The sequence below is a fragment of the Xiphophorus hellerii genome, chromosome 2 (assembly GCF_003331165.1).
Source record: "Xiphophorus hellerii strain 12219 chromosome 2, Xiphophorus_hellerii-4.1, whole genome shotgun sequence".
NCBI classification, from domain to species: Eukaryota; Metazoa; Chordata; class Actinopteri; order Cyprinodontiformes; family Poeciliidae; genus Xiphophorus; species Xiphophorus hellerii.
Genome location: NC_045673.1, coordinates 7601830 through 7616867, shown reverse-complemented (window position 1 = coordinate 7616867; position 15038 = coordinate 7601830). Strand labels below are relative to the sequence as shown.

Sequence of the window (15038 nt, the reverse complement as noted above, 5' to 3'; positions counted from 1 at the left end):
TGATGTAATTTTTGGTGTGGATTTTTCAGTCTCTATTGTTGGGGTAGTTGTTTCTACATGAATTGTTGTTGTGGAGACTGTTCCTGTAATTATGTTTGTAGTTTCAGATGTTTGAGTGCCAGTAGTTGTAGTTTCTGTATGAGGTGTTGTAGGTTTTGATGTAATTATTGGTGTGGATTTTTCAGTCTCTATTGTTGGGGTAGTTGTTTCTACATGAATTGTTGTTGTGCTAGGCCCACATATGTAAGTGCAACATTTTACCCGAATTTCATAATCATAACATTTTGGAGGTGTCTGATCCTTATTACGACAGATTAGTCCATCCGTAGGGCTGCAGGTTACATTTTGATTTAAATCTTCTAAAGGCACATCTTTAAAAAAATTGGATCGACACTGAATTTCTAGTGGTTTTCTACAAACACTCAAATCTGGATCAGAAATCTTTTCTAATGTTTCATAATCTCCATCTCTATCGTGTCCAGGGTAGTCATTGTTAATCCATTTTGACCATTTGCAAATATAGCAGTCACTGGGTGCTGTAGTAGATGTTTCTGGGACTGTGGATTTTTCAGTCTCTATTGTTGGGGTAGTTGTTTCTGCATGAATTGTTGTTGTGGAGAATATTTCTGTAATTATGTTTGTAATTTCAGGTGTTTGAGTGCCAGTAGTTGTAGTTTCTATATGAGGTGTTGTAGGTTTTGGTGTAATTATTGGTGTGGATTTTTCAGTCTCTATTGTTGGGGTAGTTTTTCCTGTATGAATTGTTGTTGTGCTAGACCCACATATGTAAGTGCAACATTTTACCCGAATTTCATAATCATAACATTTTGGAGGTGTTTGATCCTTATTACGACAGATTAGTCCATCCGTAGGGCTGCAGATTACATTTTGATTTAAATCTTCTAAAGGCACATCTTTAAAAAAATTGGCTCGACACTGAATTTCTAGTGGTTTTCTACAAACACTCAAATCTGGATCAGAAATCTTTTCTAATGTTTCATAATCTCCATCTCTATCGTGTCCAGGATAGTCATTGTTAATCCAATTTGACCATTTGCAAATATAGCAGTCACTGGGTGCTGTAGTAGATGTTTCTGGGACTGTAGATTTTTCAGTCTCTATTGTTGGGGTAGTTGTTTCTGCATGAATTGTTGTTGTGGAGAATATTTCTGTAATTATGTTCGTAATTTCAGGTGTTTGAGTGCCAGCAGTTGTAGTTTCTGTATGAGGTGTTGTAGGTTTTGATGTAATTATTGGTGTGGATTTTTCAGTCTCTATTGTTGGGGTAGTTGTTTCTACATGAATTGTTGTTGTGGAGACTGTTCCTGTAATTATGTTTGTAGTTTCAGATGTTTGAGTGCCAGTAGTTGTAGTTTCTGTATGAGGTGTTGTAGGTTTTGATGTAATTTTTGGTGTGGATTTTTCAGTCTCTATTGTTGGGGTAGTTGTTTCTGCAGGAATTGTTGTTGTGGTTTTTATGCCCGTAATTATATGTGCTGTACTTGGTTTTTCAGTGCTGTGGGTTCCAGTTACTAAATGAGGTGTTGTGGATGTCTCTTTAAACATTGTTGTGGTTCTCTCAGTCTCTATTGTTGAGGTAGGAGTCTCTTTGTAATGTGTTGTGGGGACTGTTTCTGTAATTATGTTTGTAGTTTCAGGTGTTTGAGTGCCAGTAGTTGTAGTTTCTGTATGAGGTGTAGTAGGTTTTGGTGTAATTATTGGTGTGGATTTTTCAGTCTCTATTGTTGGGGTAGTTGTTTCTGCATGAATTGTTGTTGTGGAGACTGTTTCTGTAATTATGTTTGTAGTTTCAGATGTTTGAGTGCCAGTAGTTGTAGTTTCTATATGAGGTGTTGTAGGTTTTGATGTAATTATTGGTGTGGATTTTTCAGTCTCTATTGTTGGGGTAGTTGTTTCTACATGAATTGTTGTTGTGGAGACTGTTCCTGTAATTATGTTTGTGGTTTCAGATGTTTGAGTGCCAGTAGTTGTAGTTTCTGTATGAGGTGTTGTAGGTTTTGATGTAATTATTGGTGTGGATTTTTCAGTCTCTATTGTTGGGGTAGTTGTTTCTACATGAATTGTTGTTGTGGAGACTGTTCCTGTAATTATGTTTGTAGTTTCAGATGTTTGAGTGCCAGTAGTTGTAGTTTCTGTATGAGGTGTTGTAGGTTTTGATGTAATTATTGGTGTGGATTTTTCAGTCTCTATTGTTGGGGTAGTTTTTCCTGTATGAATTGTTGTTGTGCTAGTCCCACATATGTAAGTGCAACATTTTACCCGAATTTCATAATCATAACATTTTGGAGGTGTCTGATCCTTATTACGACAGATTAGTCCATCCGTAGGGCTGCAGGTTACATTTTGATTTAAATCTTCTAAAGGCACATCTTTAAAAAAATTGGATCGACACTGAATTTCTAGTGGTTTTCTACAAACACTCAAATCTGGATCAGAAATCTTTTCTAATGTTTCATAATCTCCATCTCTATCGTGTCCAGGGTAGTCATTGTTAATCCAATTTGACCATTTGCAAATATAGCAGTCACTGGGTGCTGTAGTAGATGTTTCTGGGACTGTGGATTTTTCAGTCTCTATTGTTGGGGTAGTTGTTTCTGCATGAATTGTTGTTGTGGAGAATATTTCTGTAATTATGTTTGTAATTTCAGGTGTTTGAGTGCCAGTAGTTGTAGTTTCTATATGAGGTGTTGTAGGTTTTGGTGTAATTATTGGTGTGGATTTTTCAGTCTCTATTGTTGGGGTAGTTTTTCCTGTATGAATTGTTGTTGTGCTAGACCCACATATGTAAGTGCAACATTTTACCCGAATTTCATAATCATAACATTTTGGAGGTGTTTGATCCTTATTACGACAGATTAGTCCATCTGTAGGGCTGCAGATTACATTTTGATTTAAATCTTCTAAAGGCACATCTTTAAAAAAATTGGCTCGACACTGAATTTCTAGTGGTTTTCTACAAACACTCAAATCTGGATCAGAAATCTTTTCTAATGTTTCATAATCTCCATCTCTATCGTGTCCAGGGTAGTCATTGTTAATCCAATTTGACCATTTGCAAATATAGCAGTCACTGGGTGCTGTAGTAGATGTTTCTGGGACTGTGGATTTTTCAGTCTCTATTGTTGGGGTAGTTGTTTCTGCATGAATTGTTGTTGTGGAGAATATTTCTGTAATTATGTTTGTAATTTCAGGTGTTTGAGTGCCAGTAGTTGTAGTTTCTATATGAGGTGTTGTAGGTTTTGGTGTAATTATTGGTGTGGATTTTTCAGTCTCTATTGTTGGGGTAGTTTTTCCTGTATGAATTGTTGTTGTGCTAGTCCCACATATGTAAGTGCAACATTTTACCCGAATTTCATAATCATAACATTTTGGAGGTGTCTGATCCTTATTACGACAGATTAGTCCATCTGTAGGGCTGCAGATTACATTTTGATTTAAATCTTCTAAAGGCACATCTTTAAAAAAATTGGCTCGACACTGAATTTCTAGTGGTTTTCTACAAACACTCAAATCTGGATCAGAAATCTTTTCTAATGTTTCATAATCTCCATCTCTATTGTGTCCAGGATAGTCATTGTTAATCCAATTTGACCATTTGCAAATATAGCAGTCACTGGGTGCTGTAGTAGATATTTCGGGATTGGTAGTAGTACTTTCAATTTGAGCTGTTGTGACTGTGGATTTTTCAGTCTCTATTGTTGGGGTAGGAGTCTCTGTGTAAGGTGTTGTGGAGACTTCTGTAAATTTGGTTGTAGTTTCTGTATAAGGTGTAGTAGATTTTTGTGTAATTATGTTTGTAGTTGTGGGTTTTTCAGTGCTAGTTGTTTCTATGTAAGGTATTGTGGTTGATACTATTTCAGTTGTGGGGCTTTCAGTGACTGTAGAGGTTGTTGAAGATGGATTTAACGATGACAAAGACACCGTTGTAGTTTTAGAACTTGTGGAAACTCTTGTAGTTGAAAAAGTCAGAATTGATGTTACTGCCTGAGTTGTGACTGTAGGAACAGGTTTAGTTGTAGTTACAGGCTGCTCTGTAGTACTTGCTGTGAAGCAACATGAGAACAAAGATAAATTAAAGAAAGTTAATTCAAAACACTCTAAAATGAATTTATATGTGTCACAGCACTTTATATGTGTCTTATCTTACCAGTCGTAGTAAATGTAAAAGGTGTTGTTGATGTATGTATACATGGTGCCATTTTTCCTATAATGGTTCCATTTGGTCCACAAACACCAGAGATGCAGGTTCCATCTCCATCATGTGTTTCATAGACTGTAGTGTCATATTTGTAGGTGTTATTCATGTAGACACAGGTACAAGCTGCAAAATAATGACATGGCTCATGACGATTTGTTTTCAATAATTTTGCAGACAATGACAAAAATCTAGCTCCTGTTTTGCAAAACATATGCACACATTTTTGCCTTACCATTCACATCATAAATACATCTCGGCTGTGTTGAAGAGCAAGAACTGTGAGAAAAGGAAATAATAAAAGTTTATTTTGACGTTTTAGGTAGATATTGTTTTTGAAACCTGTTCCTTTACTAAACATCGCAAAATTAGTATATTTGAAAGGATCCTACCACTTGTGACAATTTTCACTTGCAGGTATTGACTCTCCATCTTTATAATGGTTTCCGTCTTCATCATAGCAGCCGCACTCTTTCTCACACACACACTTCATGCTAACTTCATCAAAATAAGGCTGCTCCCACGGGCATGATGGATAACACCCTTATGAAGTAAATTCATTTAGAAAAGCACAGAGAAGGTTTAGTAATTTCTTTAGCCTTTTTTCAGATTTCAGATAATCTTCATGTGTTCTGCATGGCTAGGTGATCTGCCGAAGCACTGACATGACGTGAGGATATAGATGAAGAAATAAAGATTTGCTTCTGTTTGCAGCACTTTGTACATTTCGACAGGCAGCAAAATAGGGCTAAGCCATTATCGAGTACAAAAGGGGAGCACAGTCTTGGAATATGGGATTTGACATTTATTATGCAAATAAAGTAAGTCACGAAGAGAGTTTTGGGTCTGTGTTTTTATTGCACTTGTATGATTTGAAAGGGGCTCTGGAGCAGTGGAAGTTTGCAAAAGGCCCTATTGATTTCAGTAAGCATCCCCAATTTTAACTGTGATAATTTAATGGGATTTACCTGAAGAGTATTTAAAAATCTGACATAAAATATCTTTGTTACCAATCTAATAAAATTAAAGATTTAATGCTTTTCTTTCTTATCATTCTTACCTTCCAGTGGTGGAAGTTTATTGTAACATTTCCCTGAAGGATTCCTACATGTCTTCATGCATGGTTTTCCACATGGAGCGTAGTGCCACTCACACTCTCCATCAGGGTTGTAATAGTCACAGAACAGAGCTGATAAAACAGAATAAAAGTAAGTTGAATATTTTGAGTGAATATGTAATACATGTATTTATAAGTTCCATGACTCATTATCCTCATTAATTGATTGTCACTACTCTTTAGCTTTATCTGGAGATAATAATGGTCCAACAGAACACTTTCTGGTAAAACCTTTTCCACATGTTTGCTTTTTAACTCACACTGAAAAAAATTATTCTGTGGTGAGGTAAATTTATCATAACTGAATCTGTGAAATCAACAATATAAATTCAAGTTAGTATTTTTACACAAATATATGTAGTATTGATGAGATCAAAAGTATTTGTTCAAGATACAAGACATTGTAATTTTTTTTCAGAAAATAAAATATGTAGCAAGAGAATGTATTTTTAAGTTCTAACACACAACAAAAAGCAAGGTTGTTATCTTAACTGTGTTTTATTCTGTATTTTCAAACATGAATTACTACCCACAAGCCATCAGAGTTCCCAAGCACCAACAGGGATAATTTATTTTCTGCCTTTTCAGAAACCCAATCCAAACTTACGGCATATGGTGGGGGTTCTCCACTTCACGCAGGCTCCAGCCTCATTACATACTTCTGCATATGCTCCTACAGCTGAGCAGAAACACTCACAATCTCCTCCCGTGTTGCAGGCACACGTATCTGCCACACAAGCCTCATAGTACTGTTCTGGCTCCACCTTTTTTGAAAAACGTAATTGTAAATGCAGGTAACAAATGAAAAGTATTCTTCTCTAGTTGTTTATGCAAGAACATGTCTTTATTTACACTATCATTAGCATTTAATGTCTTTAGTTTTTCTCACCTTGCCATGGCAGGCAGAAAACACTTCACTTTTGATAATGCTGCAGTGTTTCTCTGCCCATGCACGTCTGTTAGAGTACAGAGCACACGGGTTCAGTGTGGTGTTTACATCTGAGCAGGAGGATGACAGTTTCCAACTGTTTCCAAACTCTGTTGGATTAACTACAACTGCGTTGCTTCTAGTAGTGAAATCATTCTTGATAGCCCCATCATAATTTCCACACAGGCCACAAACTTTGCCCTGCCATAAAATAAAAGCATGCTCATTTCTGAATTGAAAGCTCTTAAATATTTATTCAAGAAACTCTAGATATCCTCCTCACTCACCTTGAATGTGGAGCTGAGTTTGATCATGATTGTTGTTTTCTTATTCCAGATTAGAAGAAGGCCATTATTTGCCTCAATGACGACATATATACCCATAGTGTGGACTTTAAAAGGTATGTCAATCCCGTTGCTTTGACTGATAACTTTGACACTTTCGTCTGACAGAACAATTTCTTTCCTCTAAAGTGATAAATAAAGCACATCAACACCAAATGAAACATTCACACTCAATTAGATGCTTAAAACTTTAGCTGAACAGCTGGAGGCACTGCAGTTATATCTGAAAATCTAAAGGAAAGTTATTTTCTTTCTAAATTAAATATTGTTAAAAAAAACAGCATGACAACCTCTTCAGGTGGGGCTCAACATGAGGGGAATAAATTAACAAGAAAAATTAATTGCAAACATTTGATTAAGGATGGAGAATCCTGTCTCCTTAATATTTAAAAATAAACATATTTTTAAAATAATAACATTTTATTTATTTTATATATATATAAGGAATTATGATTTAAGATTTTCATGGAGATGCTCCATGGTCACAGTGTTTTTATTTGTTATTTTTTACTGGAGTCTAAAGAACTGAGGTCAATCACATCAGATGGAATGAATTGAATGTCAAGTGTAGCACCTGCAAGGTTGCTTAAATCTTAGTTGTTGATTTGCTCTCTGATGGGAGGCTAGCTTTTTCTGCACTTTGAAAACTCTTGGTTTAAACCACTATTTTTTACAACTTAAAAAAATATATAGTTTTTATAGTTTAGTATCATCAAAACTTTTTCTTGCGTGTAAGCACTGATCACCAGGCTAAAAAACTTAGTATTTTGTGAATGCAATGCAGTGTTTCTCCAAATTTACATACCCCCAAGTAGAGTTTAATACTCGTGGAGCAAATGCTTCCACTTTCAATACATGGGATGTTTTCGGTCCGGACCCTAAAGGTACCATTCACATCGTCTCCACAATAATCCTGCAACAATTTGAAGTCAGTTTAACAAAACTTACCTTGACACAAGAACAACAACTAAGAAAAATAAAAACACATCAAACTATACCTGAGAGAAGATGTAGCCACAATCCCCCTTAAAGACAAATTTCTTTTTATCAAAAGTAGTATAATGCCCCTCTCCATATATGGTGCAGGTCGCACCACAGTCATTTTCTGTGCATTCCCATTTCCTGTTTTTGCATGTGCTAGGATTTTAATCAATATATGAAGTTAATAGTCAAAAGAGACAGAATGGTGTGAAATGTGTAAAAATCTGGTACTTGTTAAATCTGCGAATGAAATCTCACCATGTATTACAGTCCACTTTGATTTTTTCTTCTGGGTTATAGTATTTTCCATCATGGGGGCAAGGACAGTCTTCCTCCTTTACACACCCTCCTTTCCCATTTGATAGCAGGCCATCAGGACACACACACCCTGAGACGCACTGTGAACTCACCTACGCAATATGGTTAATTTATTTACAGGTTTATTTAGTTGCTTAAACATATAAGTACTCTTTATTTAGAAGTATTAATCTGCCAGCATCTGAGTCTTACACATTCAGAGTCCATTGTGACGCAGCTCCTCTGGCACTCTGACCCCTTTTCCTTTAAGTGTGCTTTGGAGTTGGAGCAATCGAAGAAAACCATGGGACTGGTGCATGCTGATGACAATGATACATCGTTAAAAGAAACTGCAATCTAACGCATTCTGTTGTTTAAACTCGTCTTTACTGAAGCACTTGATACATACTCTCAGCTACTGGCTCTCCTTTACAACTTAATTTTCCAGCGTGGCAGGTGCTGAATTGCAAGACAGAAAAAAAAATATGTTAAACAAAATTAAGAGTGTAATTACAAAGTCTTGAAATTGGTATTCATTCAAAACAAAAAAAGTTTTGTCTTTAAAATTAATTTTTATACCTTTTTTCCCCACAAAAAGTATTTTTTCATACTTCAAAGCAGATACATAACAAATAATGGTTCAAAATACAGGAGTAATTTGCATTAAGTGGAGTAAACAGGTATAGTCTGTTTGTGCAGTCTATATTAAAATGACAAGATAGTATTTCAAAACACTACGCAGTTGCTCCGAGTATGTAAATTGTGTTCTTCATGTGACAGCACAAAAGGAGAGTATTTCAGTGTTTTTTCTCAGCACTTAGACCACTTGAAAAATAGACCAGCATTAAAAATCTGTAACATAGGAAAAGGTAAAACCTGGACTTGAATATTCCACACCAATTATATATTCCTACAAACAGTATGTGATTTCAAAACCTTCAAAAAGCACCAAAAATAAGCAGTCTTACATTTCTACAAAATATTACCTACATTTTATCTTGTCTTTTGAGTATGACATAACAGTATGCCCCTTGCTGACACCTAGAAGTCCTTACCATGTTTGTCCTTGGACATCGGCCTTCTCCCCAGGTTGTATCACTTTGTTTCCTGCATAACAGGAGCACTCTGAAGCTGACACACAAACTCCTTTCTCATTTAGAAAAGATCCTTTAGCACAACCACAGCCGTCAACGGGGGTAACCTTAACCTTGCAAGTCACGTCCGACTGACTCAGAGAGCGGCAAGTTCGACCGCAGTGTGTCATTTTGTAATTGTACACAAATGTCGAAGGGCATGTTGTGTATTTGTCTGTTGAAAAAGGAAAGGAATATTTGGTGCATAATTGCTCTTATTTAGACTGTGCATTTCTATCTATTTTGTTCATCTTAGACATACTGCAAACATCTGTTCTCCAGCCTTTCAGGAATACACCTTCAGCAGCACATGCATGGACATATGAGGACAAGGTGGCACACATGCACTCCTCGCTGTTTTCACAGGCACAAGTGTCATAAAGGCAAGTCTGTGAAGGTAAATGACATAAGATTAGATTAAACATTATAAGGTATGGGAAATGAAGAGCAAAACAAAAAAGAAATAGAAATTAGATGTGCACAGAAAGCGCTACATGCTTACAGCATAGTACTCTTCTGGGTCTATTTTAGAATGGCAATGTGAAAAAATCCCTGTTGTGTCTGTCAGGAGGGAGCACCAGGTTTTTGCATATGTGTCTACAAAAGAAAAAAAAGTTAATTGGTGGAGCACTATGGGTGATATATGGATAACTACAGTATGTCAATGACTTACTCTTGTCAATGCTTAAAGTGCAGGGGTCTGCAAGGTCATTTTTCACATCTGGACAATTTAATTTGGTTCGCCATGTGTTGGCAAATGCCTCTGGTGTTCTTTCAGGAAGTCCACTTGTAGTTTTGAAGTCATCTGCTGAGTTATCATTGAAATCTCCACAAAGACCTACATAAATATAACACTTAAACTTTATGCCCAATTAAAAACACAAACACACAATTAAAACTCCTAAAGAATAAACATACCCATAACTTTACTCTTCAATGAGACATCGGCTCTGATGTAGAGCTGCATAATTGGTACGACCTGAATCTCGAGATCAAGCCCAAAGTTTGTGTGGATTATGGTAAAGAATGTAGAAGGACGGAAGATTTTAATGTCATCTGCAAATGGAAAGAAACATATAAAATCTCAAACATTTCATTAAACTTCAAGCAAAACCAATTTATGTTGCATTTTCACTGAAAAAGCCACACTAATAAAAAACATCTACTCACCCAGGAAAAAAGGAAGTTCAAAGATCCGTTGGTTATATGAGACTTCATTTTTGTCTTTAACTTCAATTATCTTTGGGAAAACACAAGTTACTAACACAAGTCAGTAAATTTTATATGTAAATATATACACACAGATATCTAAATATATAGTCTCATGCATGTGTGACAAATATTTTACCGTGTGATTTTGATACAGCAGAGTGACGGCAGACAGACAAGTTGATTTTTCAGATCTTTCACATTTGTCGAAATCACCAAGCACAGTAAAAGCATTGTCTTCAATCTAAAGCCACAAGGTGAAAAATACATTCAGATATCAAATAATTATCTGATTGGAATTCAATATAATTCAGCTTAAAAGAAACTAACATTTATTTTCTATTTAGTTCTATGTGTTTTTATTAATATCTCTTTACCTTGGACAAAATATAGGAACATTTTCCATGGAAATTGTATGTCTTATAATCATAGGTGGAGAAGTGAGAGCCTCCTCTGATGGAACAGACAGCAGGACAGTTTGCATCTATACAGCTCCACTCGCCCTTTGAACAGGTGCTATAAAAAGACACATTCTGTTGTCAATTCACTGGACTTCCCATCTCAGAAACAGATATTAAAGCATACTGTAATCTATTTTTATTTATTTATTCATTTATTTATTTATTCATTCATTTATTTTTACCAGTTTTTACAGGGCATTATGATTGATTCCCCAGTATTATACGTCTCGCCTTCGTGGAAACATGGGCACTGCTCAACAGGAACACATCCACTTTCTGAGATATCATCAAGGATTGTACCTTGGAGGAGACAAGCATTAGTTGGTAATTATTATTGTCAATATTATAACACTAATATAATCCAGATCAAATTCTGTAAGTGTTATATATGTGGGAGTGTTGGTTTTGACACTATGAGACTATAACAGATGTATGATTCTTTTAAATGGTTTTAAGGGTTTTAACTTTTAAATTTTAAAGGGATAGTTCAGATTTTTTTTAAGTGGCATCTAAATATCCTATAATGTTAGTGTAAGTGACAGAGTTAATGTTAGAGATGATATGAATAGTTTTTTGTAATAGATTGTACAATGACCCATTGTAATAACTTGTACAAGCAGAGGGCTGCTTCTAGCAAAGGCTGTGACCTATTTTATATTTCAACACTCAAAGTAGTTTTACTACTCTGTGCTTTTACTTATCTTTCTAATCTGAAAGTTTGCCAACTACTGTTTGAATAAGGTAGCATGCTAGAGATGAGAACATGTAAGATCTCTGTTGAAAATTTTGTAAACACTCAGAGTACTATTGTGTACTTAACAAAATAAATTCAACTGTTAAGGCTTAGATATTGCTAAGAGTGCACATTTATAAGAGGCTTAACTTGACAATCTAACTATGGAACATAAATAACAAGACAAATGTACAAGTATCACACTATAAAATGTTAAACAGTTGGATTACAAATCAATAATAACTGTGAAACTAACCAGAAGGACAGAAGCATCCGTCGATGCAGTGCTCATCACACAGCTGACTTTTTCTGCCGGTATTTGCAGGTATCAATGCAGGGACTACCACACTCCTTATACTCCATGTTGAAAGGGCATGTTTTTTCTACCCAGAACATAAAAAATATGTCTTGCAATGTATTAAATGACTAATGTAGCTGTAGTACAAAACATACAGAACAAAACCTTTTCATCTCTTACCACACAATTGTTTTGTCTTCCACTGCTTTGGGTGTCCACCTGCATGGGCGCACTGTCGGGCGTACTCAGACACAGTCGAACATAAGCATGAACTGCTGTTGCTGTTGCAGTAACAGAAGTCTTCCACACAGGCTTTCATGAAGGACTCAGAGTCAATTAGTTTGCGACAGCTTTTAAATTCAGGTCCTGACAGCAACTTCTTGCAGCGTTTGTTCTGTAAGTTTAAGTTTGTCATACGCATTAATTGAATGAAGTTATCAATCTAAAACAGCTTCAAAATGTCAAATTTTTAAAATTACCCCATCTGAGCAATTGTTGTTAGCCTGGGAAGAAACCACTTTGCAAGTTTCAGTGGGACTATCAACTTTCCAGTTCATCGCATATTCTTCAGGACTTATGGAAACCTCTGTGTTGAAAAGAAAAACACAACTCTCAACTTTGATACATGTGTGTCCATTTGTGTGTGAAGCGTATGACTTAAGTACATACCTGACTGGACAAACTCATCAGAAAGCTTGATTTCATTGAAGTCTCCACACAGGCCGCAAGTTTGATTCTTGAATTTGGCATCCAGCTCCACCTTAAATGCATATGAAATTGAGATTTAAGTCAAATACAGATCTTCAGATGGAATCTTGGCCCGTCTGTGTACACCTGGCTTGACTTTTGCTCAAGCTGCCTTTCTTTTAGTGCTCAGTGCACACAGTTGGATAAAAACCCAAAGAGCAAACATTTACAAAACAGCAGTACAAACATTCTCTGACACCTGTTTAATATGCTGTCATTCAAAAGTTGTTTGCTTAATTATCAAATAACTTTTCCTTTTCAAACACATTTCATTTTCATTAAAAGTGCTTCTAAATGTTTCTTGATGACCACTGATCAGAAGATATTTATATAATCTTACAAACTTATAAACTTTATAACAAAGGAATTCTAACTGGTAAAGAATATGTTAATGATTGATTACGAATATTTCAGCAAAACATATATTTCATGCAAAGCGACAGAAATGTATTTTAAAGTATTTTTTTTTAGGTTAGTTTTTTTTTTTTATTCAAAGATTTGATGTAACGTTATTTTATAGACTTGTAATTGATCTTGATGAGGGCCATATATTTGCTATTTTGTCAGTCAATGAATAATCATGAGTTTTGCCTTATGTCCAAATAATGTAGGATTACTTACACGTCACTAAGGAAGGCACTAAAGTGTCACAGCTACTTTTGACTCTAGACGTGCCAAAAAACCTTTTTCAGAAAGAATTTTCAAATCTCTCTAATATTTTACCATTCGGCATTTCACAAGTCAACTAATTTTAGATCTAATGAAATGTAATTAGAGTGGAATGTGGCTGTATAATTGGATTGCATTAAAATTTAATGGGTCAGTTTGAAATAATTTGGATTATACACAACTGAGTATGAACTCAACCAACTAGTCTTTCAAAATATCTTGCAAAACAATTTCTTGCAAGTAGTATATAAGGTGAACTGAATAAAAAAAAAAGTTAGTTTAATTTACCTCAATTTTAAATAATATTTAACAAAGCAAACAAAACTTACCCAGACAGAGTCCATTTGATTCCACATGAATGTCAGTCCCAACTTAGCCTCAACTTTAATATAGGACATGGTTTCCTCAATTGAAATGCCACCCTCACTGAATGGTATGGAGACACTGGAAAAGGATAATAAGCAATTAGAGTGTGATGATAAAACATGAATCATAAGTATAAACCTTTAGATTAACTAGTATCTGAAAAGAGAAACACATAAAAAAACAATAAACTCACGGTTTATTCATGACCATAACCGAAGTGTTGGCAAACTCCACCACAATCCCATTCAGTTTCAGCAGAATTCTGGTGATGGAGACTTCCCCGTCCACTTCCTGTCGCTGGAGCTGAATATTGAAACTCTCATAGCTGCCCTTACACTGGGATGTAAAGATGTAGTTACAGGTGGAGGGAAGGTGGAAGAAAGCCCCATCAAAAGTCTTGTAAAGGAAGTTCCCCCATGTGCTGCAGAACTGGTTGATGTGGGAACCTCTCACTTCTGTTTTTTTAAGGACAGAATTTTCATTATAGAGAAATTCAAAGTATACAAATATTTTTATCTTTAGAAAGAATCAAATATGTTGTTTATTTAAATCTTCACCTTTAATCACTGCCATTTCTCCCACTTTATGAACTTGTACTTTAAAAAGAAGAAAGAAATTTTTCGGTTAGACAAAAATTGTAAATTAAAATGAGAATAAGGTTTTATGTCAGGCATAGAGCTCTGATCAGTTCTTACTAATTTACATACCAGAGGAGACTGCAGATAGTCCAAGACTTAGAATGAGCCATGGTAGCGCCCATTCTAAAAGGAGCCTGACTCCTCTCATGGTTCCTCAGTCGTCCCTGTCCTGTGTTGGATACTTGAGCCAACTAGTGCACTTCAGATGCGTTATCTTATATATTCCTGTGGTGTTTACAGTTTAGAAGGGGTTAACAACATTCTGGGTGTCAACGTTTGTGACTTTGGTTTCCATGAATATCACTCCCACGAAAAGGTATTTGAGTTACTAATACCTTTTCTTGACTTACTTGAGCCTACCATGCACTGATCAAATATTTGCTCAAGTCTGTCTTCGCCCTTCAACATCTGTTTTCCTAGTGTTATGCTTAGTAAATCCCCACAAGTAAAACAATGAGAAAGATAAATCTAAATCCAATTTGTGAATTGGTATTATATATATAAATTAAACTGAATTGTTTCCAGGAGGCTAGAGGGATTGTTGTTCCAAGTAGTTAAGGAAGCTTCACTGAGGGCATCCACTATCTGCAACTGGTCTTCATTCTTGTAAACTTTCCTGGCCATCTGACCGTAAGTGTTCTCAATTGGATTTAGTTCCCGGGAAAAAAACCTGTGTTAGGCAGGCGTTGTGAACTTCAGCATTGTTCTGTTGAAAAACTCAGTTATTACCACATGGACAATGGACTTCAGTCATGATAGAATAGAATAGAATAGAATAGAATAGAATAGAATAGAAATACTTTATTCATCTCAGCAGGGAAATTACTTCGCAGTTACAGCATAGAGACAAGACACAATAACAACTACCACTGAGTAGTAGTTGTAGATAAAATAAAAATAA

The 15038-nt window shown here is 35.6% G+C and overlaps 1 protein-coding gene across 1 annotated transcript; it reads right to left on the bottom strand.

Moving 5' to 3' along the window:
• Nucleotides 1–53: 53 nt before the first annotated feature.
• Nucleotides 54–14340, bottom strand: LOC116710531 (mucin-5B-like). Its single transcript, XM_032549628.1, is given in 34 exon segments — nt 54–83; nt 214–721; nt 1109–2740; nt 3128–4064; nt 4169–4342; nt 4452–4495; nt 4609–4759; nt 5277–5405; nt 5941–6097; nt 6223–6462; nt 6549–6728; nt 7411–7518; nt 7604–7742; nt 7845–7996; nt 8097–8203; nt 8293–8342; nt 8939–9191; nt 9279–9405; nt 9519–9613; nt 9690–9854; nt 9935–10072; nt 10187–10256; nt 10365–10469; nt 10603–10741; nt 10869–10986; nt 11676–11727; nt 11729–11802; nt 11898–12111; nt 12197–12303; nt 12387–12477; nt 13463–13577; nt 13693–13954; nt 14057–14095; nt 14207–14340. Coding segments are annotated over 34 exon segments (6981 nt in total). The 5' UTR covers nt 14286–14340.
• Nucleotides 14341–15038: the final 698 nt, after the last annotated feature.